Source organism: Odocoileus virginianus, chromosome 17, assembly GCF_023699985.2.
Source record: "Odocoileus virginianus isolate 20LAN1187 ecotype Illinois chromosome 17, Ovbor_1.2, whole genome shotgun sequence".
Taxonomy (NCBI): domain Eukaryota; kingdom Metazoa; phylum Chordata; class Mammalia; order Artiodactyla; family Cervidae; genus Odocoileus; species Odocoileus virginianus.
In genome coordinates, this window is record NC_069690.1 from 47,993,113 (window position 1) to 48,011,952 (window position 18,840).

Here is an 18,840-nt window from a genome sequence, read left to right on the forward strand (position 1 = left end):
GGGGCGGGGGGTGCCCACAGACCCACCTGAGGGCAAACAGAGAGGTGTCCTCAGGTGAGTGTGAACGGAGTCCCCTGCAGAGAGTGCCTGAGCTCGACCTGGACGACCCCTGCTGTGCCCCTCGTAGCTACCAGGTAACCATGGGGAGTGTGTGCAGAGAGTGAAGTAGATAGAGTCGTTTGCCCGTGGCTGGAAGGAGGTAATCCACACATGATGAAGCTGGGAAGGGCCCTTCAACTCAGGAGTTCATTACTGTCTTGGCTTGATTACAATGTAAACATACAGTCTTAAAGCCCAACTGTCTCCTTTTGGCACCACAGGGCAGGCCCCCCAGGCTGACCTGCATGGCACGGCAGGTGGTACAGAGAGGAACTTGGACTTGGCTCAGTGGTCTTGGCTGCACCAAGGTTGAAATTGGGCTCAGCTTGTCCTGGGCAGGGCCAGTGTGTCCACAGCCTGGGGGTGTCTGGGGGTCGGAGGGATTTGGTGTATAACTTAGCAGTGACCTTGCAGGGGTTATGGTGGCATGTAGGATGGCAGGTGATTCTAAGTTTCTTTTCTTTTTGTTTTCCATTTTCTCTGTATTAATAAGTGTTCAGTAATTTAAAAATGGTATTTTAGGACAAATAGATTGACAGGAAATTTCAAGAATTCAGTGTGTAATGTGAACTTCTGGTAGTGTTGGCTGGACCCAGAGTCAGTAGAAACATGTCCACATATTTCTTGTGTCAGACATTGAAGGAAAGTGGGAAGTCTTGGTTAGTATATTTTCCTAGCATACATATGATCTTATGGAGGTGGAGCTAGTAGTAAAGAAGCCGGCTGTCAGTGCAGGAGATGCTGGAGACACAGGTTTGATGCCTGGGTTGGGACAATTCCCTGGAGGAAGAAATGGCAACCCACTCCGGTTTCTTTACCTGGAAAATCCATGGAAAGAGGAACCTGGCGGGCTACCGTCTGTAGGGTCACAAAGAGTCGCCACAACTGAAGTGACTTATCATTAGCACTTATTCATATGTAAATATAATACTTAAAATTCCATTGATGATGAGAGTATGTTTAGAGTAAAATATCAAATATGTTTTCACTAAGAATAGTCACGTGTATATGTTAATCTCAAACTCCTAATTTATCCCTTAGCACCTCTCCCCTTTGGTAACTGTAAGTTCGTTTTATATGTCTGTGGGTCTATGTCTGTTTTGTATAAAAGTTTATTAGTACCATTTTAAAAAATTTTTACTTATTTTTTAATTGAAGGATAATTGCTTTACAGAATTTTGTTGTTTTCTGTCAAATCTCAACATGAATCAGCCATAGGTATACATATACATATATATCTCCTCCCTTTTGAATCTCCTTCCCTTCTCCCTCCCCATCCCACCCCTTCTAGGTTGATGCAGAGCCCCTGGTTGAGTTTCTTGAGCCACACAGCAAATTCTCTTTGGCTGTCTGTTTTATACATGGTCATGTGAGTTTCATGTCACTCTTGCCGTACGTCTCACCCTTAAGTGTAAGTGATGCCCTGTGATAGTTGCCTTTGCCTCCCTTGGTTGGTAATCTCTAGGTCCATCCATGTGGCTGCAGTTGGCATTACACACACTGCTGTGTGTAAACCAGTAAACAGCAGACCCCCTGTGTAGCACAGGAATTATACTCAGTATGTTACAGTACCTGTAAGAGAAAAGAATCGGAAAAAGGATAGACACACGCCTGTGTGTAACTGAAGCACTTTACTGAACGCCTGAAACTAACACAGCGTTGTAAGTCAACTATATTTTTTAAAAAAAAACCAGTAGTTTTATAATTTTTGGTTATTGAAAGATCACAGAATTACATGTCTTGGTCAGTTTAATGATCAGGAGATTTCTGCGATTTTGTTAACAAAAGCATTTAGATGTTGAAATGGAGTCATTCAATCTTTAAATGGTCCTGCTAAAGTCAACAAATTTCCTTTAGTGTTAAGCCTAGTATTTTTTTAAAAAAATCTCATCTTGGCTATAGTTTATAATATAGTAAAGAGTTGAGAGAGGAAAAGGGAAGAACCTTCTGTAATAAGAATTTTGCTGAAATTAATTTCAGCTTCAACAAGTGAAAGGACCCCAAATACTAATACTGGATCTTTAAAAATCTTTAGATATTTAGTTGCTTTTCAGAAAAAATTTTTAAGCTTGAACTAACTTTAGACCTAAAGAAGAATAGCAGAAATAATAGCAGTTCCCATAAGAGCCCTTCATCAGCTTCCCTGAATGTTGACTTCTCACAAAGCAGACCAAAGAATGAGCATTGTGTGGGGCCAGTGGTTAAACCGCAGCTGCTGTTTGGTGACGTGCCATCTTGCTGTTGAATTTGGGGTGTGTTCCACCAAGCTCACTGCCCCTGCTGAAGTCTATAAAATTAATGTTTAAAAAGCGATAAGCATTTTGGGGAGTGCTTTGAGTTTTCACACTCAGTGCCCATCAGCTGCTGTGCTAGGCCAGCAGCGATGGTGGTGGTTTCATAGGAAAACGGGTCCCGTCTGCTTCCTGCTCGTTTGTTTCCTTACATCAGTGTGGACCACAGCTAGTCTTCTAACACTGTTGGTTATTTTGTTGTCAGATTGCAGGGTGTTTAGTTACTTCTAGCACAACAAGATGCCCCAGGCTTTTCTTTCTCCCTTGCCCCAGCCTTGGAGTCCACCACCTCCAAGAGTCCTTGTTCCTCTTAGTGGAGAATGGTATTTAGAATCCAAGACCTGGGTTCCACGCCCATACCCACCCCTACACTACCTTTGTACCTCCAGCCTGGCCCGCTGCAGGGACACCCGCGGTTCTAGCCCAGGCCGGCCAGGTCCCCTGACCTCCTTCCCGTGTGCAGTACTTCTTCATCCCGGCTCCCTGCCCTGCGTCTATGTGCAGTGGTTTCAGCGCTAACTCTCCCCTGTGAGAAACACAGCCACTCCAGGGGAGAGTGCTCCTCTGCGTCCTCCCCCTCCATCGAGTGGGGTGTCCCTGGCTAACAGGCACATCTCCACTGTCCCAGGGGCTCCGCTTCCTGTACTTTTAAATTTGCATTTGGGAAAATTCTCTCGTCATGAACAGCTTTTGACAGATTCGTAGAGTTGGGTCCCCCAGTTTCAGTACCAAACAGAATGGCTGTCAGACAGGAGGGCAGCATCCTTTTCAGGAGATCTCTGCGTGTCTGAAATAACCCCTTTTCAAACATTTCCTCTGGGGGCTGATAGGAGACGCCAAGTCACATCTAGCAGCAGCGCTCTGTCCACACTTTGTTTTCTGTTGTTGCCGAAGCCAGGTGGGCACTTGAGCTCCTTCTGGTATGTCCCTGATGGTTGAGGGTGATGATGTAGCGAAGGGAAGTGTCAGTGAAGCTGATGGACAGTCTGAGCCTGTGGGGGCTTCCTTCTTGCCCACCGTGGTCAGAGTTGGACCAGGGGAGTAGGCCCCTCAGAGCAGCTCTCCGCTTTGCTGCCATGTCTGGGGAGGTGCAGGGCTCACCACTGCTCTTGCTGGCCTCCTGGGCCCTGTTGTTTCTCTGTTTGTACCTGTGGTCCTGCCACCAAGACTGCTGTCCTCTTCCTGCCCTGCACGGCCCGTTCACGAGGCCACCGTCCCTGTGACCCCGCTGGCTCTGGTGGAGTTGGGGTTGGCCACCCTCGCTGCCCTTTGAGCATATCTTCCACCGAGGCCGTGAGCCATGGACGGGCTCATGGGCACGTGGAGGAGGGAGACTGTGGGGTCAGCGTCCCAGGGTCTGTGGAGAGTCCCTTTCATGAACCACCTCCTCTCTCCCTCACAGCGCGCTGGTGATTGCCACTGTTTTCGACCGAGATGTAAACTGCAGGAGAGCAGCCTCTGTAAGTTGTCCTGTTTGGGCCTTTTCTTGAGGGTGTGGGTGGCTCTCACCCGTGACCACCTCCCCCGAGAGGCTGTTGTCACTGGCTTGTGAAGCAGGAGGGAGGCCCAGGGGCTGGGGGGAGTGTGGCTCCCACTCCCTCTGGGTCCCAGCTGGGGAGTGGGCTGTAGCCTGTGGCGGGTGGGTCACGATGGGTTGCCAGCCTCCAGGCGGAAATGCAGGGGGTCCCAGAGGGGCGAGTGTGAGTGGGTGCTGCCATCTGAGTGAGTGTGGGGCCTGGGATCAGTGTGGCAGCCGTGCCCTCTACTTGTGGGTGATGTGGAATCGCGACCTCTGTCCTCAGATGTAGGGGCTCCGTCAGGTCACAGAGCTCCCCATGGCCTGCCTGCTCTCTGTTCTCTGAAGAACGTGGGGTCCTTGAAACTTTGTGTTTCAAGCAAAAGTTTCCCAGGAAAGCCCAGAACCTTATCTGTGTCCTGCAGTTTCTCTTCTTTTGTCTTGAGCATCAGTAGGAAACCTAGTGATTCCTTGAGAAATCTTCACGTTTGTGCCTTGATATTTTCCCCCAGGCAGTAATTGTAAGACTCCTTGAAATACAGTAAAACTCTTGTTAAATCTTTAAGAGTTGCCTTTTGGGGAGTTCCCTGGTGGTCCAGTGGTTGGGACTCTGGGGTTCCACTGCAGGGAACCTAGGTTCGATCCACAATATCTTCACAAACTGCGCTGTGAGACCTTAAAGAAATTGCCTTTTATATTTTCTTTCTGTTTATTGGAACCTCAGAACTAATATTGGGAAGCAGTAATAAAAGCATTGATGCTTTTATGATATCCTAGAGAAGAGGTGGAATAGAAGAACAGAAGTTTTTTTTTTCTTTTTCAAGTTACAATTAAAATCCTTTAAAATTAGTGGAAGTTCTTTGCATTAAACACCACCTAAGTGACCCCTCCTTACTTAGTGGCACATGTCTAATGCAGTGAAAGGTGCTTCTCTTTGAAGCTCATTTGAAAAGGTAGGGATTGAATACCTAATTATTGGGGATGAAATTTCTCTTATCATAAAGCTGCTTTGGTGTGATGATGTGTTTGGTCGTTTTGGACTCCTGTTTGTGCTCTGGTTTTGTGCGCTCCATGGGGCACCACACCCAGTGACCTGGGGCCTTCTCCTCTGGCACCAAGGTGTAGGGGGCGCTATGAGTGTGGTAAGCTGCCATCTTTGTGGTTTGGATGCTTTTTGGATGATTCAGTGGCTGTTAGCAATTTGATCTCTGGTTCCTCTGCCTTTTCTAAATCCAGCTTGAACATCTGGAAGTTCATGGTTCACTGACTGTTGAAGCCTGGCTTGGAGAATTTTGAGCATTATTTTCCTAGCGTGTGAGATGAGTGCAATTGTGTGGTAGTTTGAGCATTCTTTGGCATTGCCTTTCTTTGGGATTGGAATGAAAACTGCCCTTTTCCAGTCCTGTGGCCACTGCTGAGTTTTCCAAATTTGCTGGCATATTGAGTGCAACGCTTTCACAGCATCATCTTATAGGATTTGAAGTAGCTCAGCTGAAATTCCATCACCTCCATTAGTTTTGTTCGTAGTGATGCTTCCTAAGGCCCACTTGACTTCACGTTCCAGGATGTCTGGTTCTAGGTGAGTGATCACACCATTGGGGTTATCTGGGTCATTGAAAAAACAAGAGAATTCCAAAAAACCACACACTTCTGCTTTATTGACTGTACCAAAGCCTTTGACTGTGTGGATCACAACAAACTGTGGAAAATTCTTCAAGAGATGGGAATACCAGACCACTTGACCTGCCTCCTGAGAAATCTGTGTAGAGGTCAAGAAGCAACAGTTAGAACTGGACATGGAACATCAGACTGGTTCCAAATAGGATAAGGAGTACGTCAAGGCTATATTTTGTCACCCTGCTTATTTAACTTATATGCAGAGTACATCATGAGAAATGTTGGACTGGATGAAGCACAGCTGGAATCAAGATTGTCTGGAGAAATATCAATAACCTCAGACATGCAGATGACACCACCCTTATGGCAGAAAGCGAAGAAGAACTAAAGAGCCTCTTGTTGAAAGTGAAAGAAGAGACTGAAAAAGTTGGCTTAAAACTCAGCATTCAGAAAACTAAGATCATGGCATCTGGTCCCATCACTTCATGGCATATAGATGGGGAAACAATGGAAATAGTGACAGACTTTATTTTGGGGGGCTCCAAAATCACTGCAGATGGTGACTGCCGCCATAAAATTAAAAGATACTTGCTCGTTGGAAGAAAAGTTATGACCAACCTATGCAACATATTAAAAAGCAGAGACATTACTTTGCCAACGAAGGTCGTCTGGTCAAAGCTATGGCTTTTCCAGTAGTCATGTATGGATGTGAGAGTTGGATTTATGCTTTTGAACTGTGGTGTTGGAGAAAACTCTTGAGAGTGCCTTGGACAGCAAGGAGATCCAACCAGTTTATCCTAAAGGAAATCAGTTCTGAATATTCATTGGGAGGACTGAAGCTGAAACTCCAATACTTTGGCCACCTGATGGGAAGAACCAACTCATTGGAAAAGAGCCTGATGCTGAGAAAGATTGAAGATGGGAAGAGAAGGGGACGACAGAGGATGAAACGGTTGGATGACGTCACTGACTCAGTGGACATGAGGTTGAGTAAGCTCTGGGAGTTGGTGAAGGACAGGGAAGCCTGGCATGCTGCAGTCCATGGGGTTGCAAAGAGTCAGACATGACTGAGCAACTGAACAAGAACATACAGTGTGACCTTTAGAACTACCTTTCCTGCAGCACGATTCCCAGAGTCCAGCCAGGCCTTGGCAGTATTGGCAGCCCCCGCTTCCGGCCCATCCCTGGCTGAGTTGCGTCCCCTGTCCAGCTATGCACAGCTGCCTGAATTGTGCATCTGCTGTTGGGCCTCTGGGTTGTTTCTGCTTTGAAACTATTAAGAATTAAGCTGCTGTGACCATTCATGTACAGGTTTTCATGTGAATACAGTTTCTGTTTCTCTGGGATAAATGCCAAGAATAGGATTTGGTGGACATATGGTAGTTGCACGTTTAGATCTGTATGGAAGGGCCTTGCTGTTTTCCAGAGGGTCTGCATGACTGTAAACCTGCCCTCAATCATCTGTCAGTGATTGGTTTTTCTACGGCCTCACCAGCGTTTGGTGGGTCATTATTTTTGTGTTCGTTACTTTGCTTAGATGTGTGGTGATAGCTCACCGTGGCTTTAATTTGCATTTCTCTCATCGTGATGCTAGTGATGTTGAGTATCTTTTCATGTGGTATTTACTACCTGTATCCTCTTCGGTGAAATGTTGGTTTGTGATATTTAACCACCAGTGCTCCTCGTGTGCATCTGGTGGATCTAGTAATTAAATTGACAAAAGACAGATTAACAGGGGAAAAAAGTTAATTTGTACACACGGCGGTCTCATAAAATGGCCCCCTAAAGTGACCAAAGCAGGCTGTTTATATATCATTTTTGGACAAAGAACGGTTATTTGTGAAGATTAAACAGAAGGGGCTGGTGAAGGAGTGACAAGATTGATTTCCATAACTGGTGAGGAGGATGCTTTCTTGCCTCCTGAAATGGGGAATGTACCGTCACGTGAGACATTTATTCTTGCTTTCAGAGATGGGGTGTTTAAAATACCATTTCTGCCCCCCCCTCCCCCCGCCGCCCCTGGCCATTTGTCAAGTAACTTTAACTCGGAATAACAATATGTGGCTTGGGTGGCCTGCCTTCAGCTCCAACAAAGTCTTTGCCTCCCTTTTTTACTGGGTTGTTTGTTTTTATTGTTAAATTTGAGAGTCTCTCTATTCCAGATACGAGTCCTTTCTTGGGCAAGTGGTTTGCATGTTCTTCTTACCAGTTTGTGGGTTTCTGTTCATCCTCTTTAGAAGTCTTTCATAACAACAAATCTTTTAATTTCGATGAGATCCAACTCACTGCCGTTTTCTTTCATGGATCATGTTTCTGGTGTCAAGTCTGAGAATCTGAGGATTCATTGCCTAGCTCTCGGTCTGTCCCATTGATGTATGTCTGTCTTTTGTCTGGGTTTCTGTGGCTCCATAGTAACCCTAATACTGGGTACAGTGAGTCCTCTCATTTCCTTTTTCCCCTCCAAATTGTGTCACCATTTTAGGTCTTGTGCCTTCTCCTATAAATCTGGTTGGTTTTTTTTTTACCTTTTAAATGATGTCACCAGAATAGTAAATGTGTTCCTAAATATTGCATGTTACATAAATTGACATTGTATCTTTTTTTCATTGCCTTTTGGTTGGTTTCATTTTTGTTTTTTATTTCCTTTAATGAATTTATCGCGAAAACTGAAACATGGTGCACGGCAGAAGCCCATTCTCCCCGCTCCCAGTGTAGAAGCTGCCCGAGGGCCTCAGGGGAGGGCGGTTCTGGTTGTACCACCCTGAGGCTGCCGAATGCTTGGTCTTGGAGACAGCCCAGTTTTTTGCTTTCCTCTGTCACCTGCGGGAGGTGTTAGGAGCCCATTTAAACATTATGTGGGGATCTTTGTGTTCTGTTGTCTTGATTCCTTGTGCACGACTAGGTGTGCTCCTCCCAGCACTCCCAGGGGGATGGTGATGGTGTGAGTGAGATGAAAGTCCTGGGAGGTTATGACCTCATTCCCAGGACGCTCCCGCTCCAGGCATTCAGCCTGTGTCTGTAAGCAGGTTTGTGCCTCCCAGGAGCTCCTTGAAGCCACTGGCCACCTGACCTCTGCCCCTTGACCTGTCTCTGGTGGATGGCACGTGGCGATGAAGTTGCATTGTGTGCATTTGATAGCTGGTGGCGAGAAGGTCCCTGAAGGACAGGGAGGCCTTTTGTGCTACAGTCATGGGGTCACAAAGAGTCAGACATGACTGAGTGACTAAACAACAAACAAGAAGGTCCATCTGAGGACACCTCATTCTAAGTGAAGCTCTGGGCCTTCTGAACAGCCCTGCTCTGGGCCTGTGAGCGGGTCGTGGAGTGTGTCCACTGCAGTTCCTGGGGAAGGTGGCATGAGGAGACCAGGCACTCGGTGTCACCATCCTGTGAGCTGTCATCACAGATCCCCAGTAAGATGACTTGGGGTTTGGGCCTTCAGTTAACCAAATAGATTTGGCTTTATTCCTGTTTCTATATCTAGGGCCTTGAATTAGGCTTTGGTGTGAAAGTCAGCATTGGCCACTTAGCAGATTTTATAAACTTGAATTCTTAACCTGTGGTTTGAGAGCACAGCAGGATGTAAAAAGAGAAAGATAAAACCACCCCTAAGGCTCTGAGTGGCTAACAATGAGACCTTTATTTAAAAAAAAATAAAGCCGTGGCTCATTTGTTCTGCACTGGCTTTGCTGCGCGTCCATCACCAATGGCCAGAGAGTGCACACCTAACTCACCACTCTGTTTGTGTTTCTCTTCCTTAGGCTGCTTTCCAGGAGAATGTGGGACGACAGGTATGGTTACTTTTAAATATCTTCATTCCTAAAACTTCCTGTAGATGTAGAAGTAAAAATAGTGGAGCCACTGACATGGGTAAAGAATTGACCTAAAATAAGCTAGTACTTCACAGGGTGACTTCTGGTCACAGATTCACTCATAACTCAACTTGGGTGAGTGTTGACACAAGTTTTCAACAATTAGTAGCTGTTTTATAGGAAACTTGAATGTGTAGTTTTCACAAATGTCGGAAATCCGTGCCTCAAGCATTGCTGAGACCCTTCTGATGTCAGCAGTTGCCCCTGGGCGCCGGAGGGGTTTGGGCAGAGGAGCCTGGCTGGGCAGGGGCAGAGACGTGACCCCTGCCTGTCCCCTTTGTGGGAGGAGTCAGCTTCCTCCTGCCAGCGCCCCACAGCCACTCCTGAAGCAACATCCTGCTGCGGGCCATGAATCTCTTACCACTGGTCAGCCTGGGCTGGGAGTGTGGCGTTTATCCCCAAGTCATTCATACTGTATGTGATGATGACCACCCTGGGAGTGTGGCCAATCTGGTGGCAAATGGGGGACAGGTCTTCTTAGGGGAGATACCAAGCTGAGCTCTGTTGAGAAGGGCGCCAGGAGAGGGGTCTGGGCTGGAGGTGAGTGAGTTTCAGGTGTGGGAATACTGGGGACAAGCAGCGATGGGCCTTGGGGCCTTGAGGGGCACAGTTCAGACTGCCGGACTGAGGGGAGCCCACGCAGAGTGGCTGCTTGGCGGGCGGGAGAGGCGGTAGATGGGAGAGGTGGTTGTCCTCAAGAGGGAAGGCTTGGACGAACACGGGATTCCAAGACTCCTGCCTGGACATCTGGGAGAAACTGAGTGTGCAGAACTGTTGCCTTGGGTGACCCTGAGTCCGTCAGGGTTCTCACAGCAGGGCTGGTCTTGCCGTTGACCCAGAGCCTGTGTTCCCAGCACTGGGCCCACGACCTCTGGGTTGACTCGCCTTTCCTGGGCTGACAGGGAGGGACCAGGGTGAGAGGGCTAATGCTGCAGCTTCCACAGGGATGACGTTTGGTACACGGTGGGAGGGTCTCCTGGAAGCATGGGGTACTGGGCATGGGTAGGGGTGCTTCCATCCCTGTGGCCTTGGTGTTGGAGGGTCCCCCAGCCCTCAGGGTGGAGCTGAGAAAGGAATCAGTGGGTCTTTAGGCTGGACCAGGTCTGTGAAGGCAGCCGACCTGCTCATCTTCCATCGAAGGCCATAGAACCGCCGAGGGGCAGTGCGGAGGGTGGATTAACAGGGAGTTCTGTAAGCCTGTATTGTGAACTGTGACCCCGCACGTGGAGAGGTTAGGGCCTTGACGTGAGGTGTCCAGTTCTGAATGCAGTGTTAAGGCTAAACTGATGCCAAGGTGGATTCAAACGAAGGCTTGAATTCCACAGTCATTGCCAAAGGTAGAGGGAGCCAAATCACGCAGCTTGAACTTGAATTTGTGGTACACTGAGATTGTTGAGGTGCCACCTCATCCTTCAGGGCTGCTTTTCCGGGGGCCCAGTAAGGGCTCAGCCTTTCTTCCATTGCTGTGAGGTGACAGGCCCAGTGTGCTCGAGTGTCGCTTAGTCCTGTCTTCCTGGAACCCCGGAAACTTGGAAGAAAGCAAGCTGGTCTCTCAGCAGCTGCCAGCCTCTGGAGGCTGGCTGGACCGAGGAGACCCTGGGGCGTTGGGAGGCGTCTCAACGTTGGCCAGGGGGCGGCAGGCTTGCGCAATGGAGCAGAGGGTCCCTCCTTCTGCAGCCACAGTGGCCTCTGTCTAACTTGGCCTCAGGCTGGTGTGGGTGGCCTGGGGTCCAGCAGGAGTCAGCCCGGTGTGTGGTTGCCCCTGGGGTGTTGGGGGACCCTCCCCTGCACTGAGCTGTGTCGAGAGATGGATTGGCTTTTAGGTTCACTTGAGAACCAAACCTCCGATTCTGAGGTTGTGTCCGTGACAAACTTGCCAGGGTCCATTGACAGTTCGGAGTCAGATTTCAAGTTCAGTTCTTCATGTGTGGGGCTCCCTCAAAAAGATAGTGTGGAAGGTTAGCGGTTTATGGATCCCTCTGCCTAAGGCTTGCTCAGTGAGGAAGGGCACCAGGGACCCAGGCCTTCCCAGACCCTCTCATGGTTAGTGACAGCGCAGCATTCACTCCTTGGTTGCAAGTTTGTCATTTATGTCCTTTTAGAAAACGTACTGTCTTGTTTTCAGATTTTCAAGTATTGTAACCAGAGAGTGGTGTCAATAATAACTTGCAGACTTTGGGATGGGGCCTGGGCCTAGGCTGGGAACGCGTCCCTGGGTATGGCCAGTGTCCCTGACTCCCCCAACCGCTTGTTTCAGAGTCTGGTCCTGGGTGTCAGCCGTCAGGCCCCCACACATGACCTCCCAGTTTTTGTCTTGTTCATTCTCCCACCAACTGTGGGGGTGGGCTCCTGTCCAGGATTCACAGCCCAGGCAGGTGCCGCCCCCCTCTCAGGGGTTCTGGGGTCCTTCTGGCTGGAGGGACACTGGTTGAATGAAATCTAAACTTTAGTTCTGCTGAAATCTGATGTCTTTCTGTGGTGTGTGGTTTAAAGAAAGAGTTCTTACAGTATTTTAAAATTGAAATGCTATAATTGTTAGGAAAAAAAATTTTTTAAGTGGTTCAAATAATTTTAGCACAGTATCCAGCCTCGGAGAGGCAGTCAGTAGTCCTTGACTTGAAAGTCCTTGGGTGAGCTTAGTTAAGGCATGTAGTTTTAGCTGTCAGTTTAGTAACCAAGTCTACATTCCCCAGCACTTCCCAATTTGTTTATAAACCTAACTCATGTGCATATGGTTATCAGACTTTGAAATTGCCTCTTTTACTCATTGAAGTAATTTTCGTCTCTTTTTTTTCCCACCACTTTTTCATTAGGGCACATTCCCTCATGGGATCGATATTTTGACCACAGCTGACTACTTTGCTGTTGGTAACAGGTCTAACTGTTTCCTGGTTATAAGGTAAGTTTTAATAGTCATCATAAAACACAATGTTTTCTTTGAATCACAGATCTCACAGATCAGTTTCCACCGTTTGGTCTCTTGAGCCTGGAAGATCCATTGAAAGTAAATTTGTGTGTAACAAGATTGAAAAAGGAATTGAAAACTGTTTTGAAAGGTTTCTTTCTCATTGATGGGACAAAGTGCCTAGGGTTTGAGTCTGTTTACATAAAACTTCACAAAAGATCCAAAGGAGGACAGTAGCCCGTCATGGGTGGCCTGGAGAAGGAGGTGCTCACTTTTTAAAGAGGTGTTAACGGTTTGAAGAACACGGCTGTGGTGGTTATTTTTCTCTTAAATCAGCCCATTTCATTAGGTATTTCGTTTAGAGCATGGTCTTTTGCAGGGAATAGCTGCGAGCCAAAACTGTGTGTTGCTTTCTGTGTGGCCACTGCTCCGCTGGGGAGCTTCTCAGAATGAACCTTCACATTGAAAGGGACTGTGCTTTTACTGTTTCAGTGAAGCAGTGTTTCCCAAGTGAAAGTTATCTCTAGCTTCTTTATGAGTAAAAAAGAGGTATTTGAGAAATCAGGTCAAGGAATAAATATTTAACATCCCTAACTGCAGTTTTATAGAAATCGCATCAAAGCTTACATAATTAAAGTATGTAAGTCTTGGGGCAGTGAGCCCAGTGTCTTAGTTAATTAACTCATTGCAGCAGTAGTACGGATGGGCATGATTTCATGAAGTGACTTATTTGCCTTAAATTTTGCTTTGAATTGGGAGAGGAAGCACACCAATGCCTTTTAAAATTGTTAACCATTATGTGTCTGAAGGATAGATTCCCTAACACCCCTGCTGTGCAAACTGTGCAGAAACTACATTTCTCCATAACCAGCACGGATAGATATTTTTTTAAAAAAGATGTAGCGTTTGGCCACTTTCCCAGAAACAATCTTTGCCCAAACAGACTCTGTACTTTTAGCATCCTTTCCACCTTTCCTCAGCATTTAATGGCCCTCTTTGCCTTATCAGTTCTTTCCTGTTTTAATTCTGTTTTCTTTGATTGTTAATCTTTGAACATGTATTACACATGAAGAATCTCCCACCTTTGCCCAAGTTTTCTGGTTAAAAACTCGCAGCGTTTGGCCTTGGCATGCTTTTCTTGTGGCTGAGGTCTCACAGTTGCTCTGCTTTTCATAGATGGGCTGGCTTGGGGTCTGTGTTTTTTACAGAGGGTTCTGCACACTTGCCTGGACAAGAGGCAGTTTGTGCAGATGGGTCCAGCAGTCATAGTCCAGGAGCTGTGGCTTCACCCCATGACCACAGGGCGCTTTGCGCAAGCTCTCCCCTTGCCCCAAGGCAGGGCTGACACCCAGGGTCCTATGCCAAAGGAGCCTGGTGGGGCTGGTGGGGCTGGGGGGACAGCTCTGCAGGAAAGAGTCCAGAGAGCAGGGCCCAGCCTGGCGGGGTGGGGCTTTTGAGCCACAGTGGTCCTTGGGTTGTCCTGAGGTCAGGGAACCAGGTTTGATGGTCAGATCTGCATTTTGAGCATATCACTGTAGTTACGTTTTGGTAACTGCAAGCAAAGAGACAGGGCCCCTCACAAGGTGGGGGACGGTCAGGGGAAGGTCAGGGCCCCGCCTGAGGTGGGGGGACATGGTCAGGGGATGGCTAGGGTGCAGGAGTTGGGTCACCCAGAGAGTTGGGGTGTTGGGTGCACCAGTGAGGGAGAAAATGCCTTGGGTTTTGGGTAAGGTCTGGAGCTCAGCTTCGCCAAACACGAGGGGCTCGTGGCACATCTTGAGTGGGCATATGGGCTGATGCGTGGATGGTTCTTCTGGAGAGGAGAGTGTCTGATGCAGAATTGAAACCTGTGGACGAGGACCATCAGGTGGGCAGACTGACATTGTCTTACCTCTACTTTTGACTCAGAGCTTTGTCACGGTACTGGTGACAAACGGAAAACTGCTCGTGTTTAATGTGTAGATGCTGATCGGTGTTGACGGGCACAGATCTCTGTCACCAGAACACAGATAGTGAGAGACCCGGCTCCACAGGATCTCCAGGTGCCCCTCCTCCAGCGGTAGAGAATCTGCCTGCTACTGCAGGAGACATGAGATGCAGGTTCAGTCCTTGGGTCTGAAAGATCCCTGGAGTAGGAAATGGCGACACACTCCAATATTTTTGCCTGGGAAATCCCACAGGCAAGAGAAGCCTGGCAGTCTAGAACTCAGTGGGGTCGAAAAGAGTCAGACAGTACTGAGCACGCACGTAGGCACTCCTCCAGGCACCAGTCTGTTCCTGTTGCTCTGGGTTGTTCAGTGACTGGAATCCTGTGGTGTGGACTCTGGGTGCTGTTCTGGCCACCTGCGCTCTGCCTGCTTCCTCGGATGTGTCCTTCCTGCGTGGGTGCCCATGCGTTCCTTGTTCCTTCATGTGATGAACTACGTCTGTCCATCTGTGAAGTGGATCTTGGAGTTTCCAGGTGGGGGCTTCGATCACCTTTGTGTGCACCTATGTCTGTGGGGAGGTGCTTTCTTTTATCTGGTCAAACACTGGGAGTGGAGTGGCTGGACACTGACTTTTTAAGAAACTGCCAGGTGGTTTTCCACAGTGACTATCTCATCTTACCCTGTCCTTGCCGGTCCCTAGTGTGGTCAATTTTTTGGGTTTTTTTTTTTTTTTTTAATCTCAGCCATTCTAGTGAATGTGCAGGAGGAGCTCATTAATTTTTTTTTCCCCAATGACTAATGACATTGAGCATCTTATCATGGGCTTATTTGACTAATCGTTTGCCTGTTTGTTTCCTGGGCTAGTTGTTTGCATGTTACTGAGACTTTGAGAGTTCTTCCTCAGAAGGTGCAGATCCTCTCTCAGACCCATGATCTGCTCATGTTTTCTCCTTGTCTGTGGCCTATCTTTTCAGTGTCCTGTGTATTCCTAAAGACAAAACCCTTTGTTAAAAATCAGCTTAAGTTTTGTTCTCCTATTTTATTCCATTCGATTTGTATACAGTAAAATTCACCTGTTTAAAATGTGGGTTTTGGCAGGTACATAATCACCTCTGTAGTCAACACGGGGAGTGTTTCTGTCACTCCAGAAAGTGCCCTCAAACCCAGGCCCTGACTGCCTCGGAGTTGCCTTCTGTCACTGGAGTTGACCTTTTCTATAATGTGTAGGACAGTCACGTGGTGTGTGGGCTCCTGTCTCTGCATGTCATCGTCCGTCGATGCTGCTCAGTTACTGGTCCACTGCACGGGCTGCGGCTTGTGCCCTACTCACCAGCTGGTGGCCGTTCGAGCCGCTTGACTTGGGATGTGTGCGTCCGGGTGGTGCTTCTCTTTGCCCAGCTGTTTTCTGCTGTGGCGTAACGAGCAGTTGTGAGCACTGTTTGTTGGTTTGTCTTCTTGCAGTTGTAAATTTCCTTAACAGATCGCTGGCACCACAGCGCTGTGCATCCTTCTAAAGATGGATTTTGTCATATTTTGTTTTCTAGTGGTGTGCTCTCCAGTTATTTTGCACATTCTTGTCCCGTAAGTGCTTCAAACTAAGGAAGCCTCAGAGTGAACTTTCCCTCTTACTTCCTAACTCAGTGAACATCATGCTGCCCACATCATCAGCTCAGTTTTGCTTCTCCTTCTCTCATTCCTCATGTCCAGTTGGTGACCTAGTTCTGTCACTCCTTCCTCCCTAACAACCCTCAAGCATTCACTCTGCGTGCCTGCTCAGTTGTCACCGTAGCCCAGCTCTCACTGTCCTACAGGACACTTGCAGAGCCTCCATGACCACCCTGACACTTGTCTGAGTGCAGGATGGAATGCTTCTCTTTGCAACACGCACCCTGCCTCCTGGTCCCCAGTGGTCCCGCACCCGCCTTGGCCTTCCTGCCTGTAGTCCTCGCCCCGTGGTGGATGCCCCTTTTAGATTGCAGTTGGCCTCCGTGCCTGAGTCCCTGTAAGTGCTGAGTGCCGCCTGGGCTGGTGGTTCTGGCCATGCATCTTCTCCAAGGTCAGCCGCTAGTTAGTGCCAAAGCTCAGACTAGAATTCAGGTGGCCAGCCCCTGTCTGGTTCTTCCTGTGAGGCTGCTGGTTTGTCTGCCCACTTCTTTGGGAGCTCAAGTTGCTGGCCTGGGGTGGGTCTGTTTGTTGGGTGGGGCCAAAGCCCCATAGGTTATGTGGGACCAGGAGTCACATCTTGGCTCCATTTCTGACAGCTTTGACTGCCCTGACTGTTCTGTTTTCTTCTTCTGACTCCCGCTTAAGTGATTCCTTCATTTTTAGAGGGGCTATCAATCCAGCTCGCTGCTGGAGAAGCCTCTGTTTTTCTTCCTCTCATGCCTGGAGCACAGATTTTCCCTGACTTGACTCTCCCAGAGCTCATGCCTTGTAGCACACGCATGCCCACCTCGCACCCGTGTTCACCCTGTGTACATGCAGTGTGCCCACACAGGTTTTGGATAAAATTCTGCTCCCCCTTCTTGGCCTTCTGTGCCATCCACTGTATTTTTCAGCCTCTGTGTAACACATGGGTGATGGACAAGTCCATAGTGGGGCTATGTAGATGGTGTGGCAAGTTCAGACAATATGTGTAAGCAGTTGGTGTTTTAGAGGCATTAAGTATAAAAGTGTATTTTTTGGAGTAAGTAATACATGTGCTTGGTATAAAATTCAGAAGGTGCAGGAGTTGTTTGGGGAAAACCGGGGCGTCTCCGCTTTCCTCTCAGGCACCTGGTTCTACCTGGGGGTCCTTGTGGACCCACAGTTCCTGTGTCTTCTAGAGAGATTTGGTTCACATCGTGTCTGTGGTTGTATTGACTTCCTTCTGTCCATGCTGAGCAGGGGCACACGGTGCGCAAGGTTGGGACCACCGAAGTGCTCATCCACAGAGGATTGGTCAGATACAGGCACACCCTGGGGATATTGTGGGTTCCGGGCCAGACTGCTGACACAAAGCGAATATTGCATTAAAGTGAGTCGCATGAATTTTTTGGTTTCCCACTGCATATGAGAGCTATCTTAACACAAATCTGTAGTCTATTAGGGGATAATAGTTAGGTGTCTGTAAAAACAATGTACATGCTCTAATTTAAAAATGCTTTATTGCCAAACAGTGCTAACCATCATCTGAGCTTTCAGCGAGTCATAGTAACATGAGCCATCACTGTTCATAGATCACCATAACACATATAATAATGTTGAAAAAAAGTTTGAAATGTTGCAAAAATGACCAAAATGTGACACACAAAGTGAGCAAATGCTGCTGGAAAATGGTGCTGCTTTGTTCATCACAGGGTTGCCATGTATCTTCAGTTTGTAAAATATGCAGTGTGTGTGGAGTACAATAAAACGAGGTCAGCCTGTAGTAATCAGTTGGGCTGTCAGTAGTAAGGAGGCAGCTCTCTGCATATGCCGTCACGGCAGAGCATGTACGCCGTTTGCTGCCCGTGACGTCCTGCATGTCTTGGAGAGCCTTCCATATCTTTATATGGAGTGTGACCTGTAGATCTCCCCCTCCTGGCCATTGGCTTCTGTCTTTTGCTGCTATGAACGATATGAAGTGAATATCCTTGTGTATCTTCTCAACTATGTAGTTATATCTGAGTGAATCAACAGAAGTGGAACTGCTGAACCAACGGGTATTCGTTTTCAATTTCCTGGGCAATGCCACTTACTGTCTCTAGAGGCTGTGCCAAGATGCTGTCCCCAGCAGTGTTTCTGGGTGCTTCTAGATCCTTCCAGCAGCAGCTGTAAAACCCTGATTTTGGCAGTTTGCCAAAAACTTTGGACAAAACTTTTCTTTCTGTTTCCCATTGAATGATACGGAATGTTTGAGCTGTATCTTTTCTATAAACTTTGGTGATTTTTCTCCTAAGTGATGATATTATTGATTTGGAAATACTCCATGTTACAGAAGTCTCTTGTTTGTGACAGCAATTGCAGATATTTTTTTGTTTTATGGTGTGTTTTTCCTGGCAGCATTTTTCTCCTTTGGTTGAGTATTTTGAATGTACCAATTTCTTCTTTTTTGGCTTCTGGGTTTTGAGTCATAATTAGAAAGGCGTGTCCCACTTGGAAATTATTTTTAGAAGTTCTCTTATGGTATTTTCAGATGTAACTTTTATTTTTAAGGTGTAATTACACTTCATCAGCTGTCCTCATATGAAGCATACAGTTCAGTGCGTGCTGGCAGCCTGCACACCTGGGTGGCCAGCACTGCTACTGAGATGTGGAGAGCGCGGCTTTTTGGCCCCAGGCGCTGCTCTGCCATCACCGTGGCTCACTGATGCCTTTTGTAGAATGTCACACGAATGGAATCAGAAAGAACGGATTCTTGGACCTGGCTTCTTTCTCTCAGCATAGTGGTTTCAGAGAGTCACACTTACTGTGCGTGTGTTGGTAGCTTGTTCCTCTTTATTGCTGAGCTGTCTTAAGTCTGCAGTTTATCTGTTAGTCCTCCTGTTATAGATGGACATTTAGGTGGTCTTCTCTTTCAGGTTCTGATGATGAAGCTGCTTGAAGTCTTTATTTATTTAGAAGTCTTTTTGTGGATTTATATTTTCATTTC

At 47.5% G+C, this 18,840-nt stretch overlaps 1 protein-coding gene across 1 annotated transcript in view; it reads left to right on the plus strand.

Annotated features, from left to right (window-relative positions):
• TBCD (tubulin folding cofactor D) overlaps window positions 1-18,840 on the plus strand; it is a 142,582-nt gene that overhangs the window by 84,845 nt on the left and 38,897 nt on the right. Inside the window, exons 15-17 of the mRNA XM_020907279.2 lie at window positions 3,793-3,850; window positions 9,285-9,314; window positions 12,209-12,294. Coding sequence (XP_020762938.2) covers window positions 3,793-3,850; window positions 9,285-9,314; window positions 12,209-12,294 — 174 coding nt within the window. The remainder of the gene's footprint in view (window positions 1-3,792; window positions 3,851-9,284; window positions 9,315-12,208; window positions 12,295-18,840) is intronic.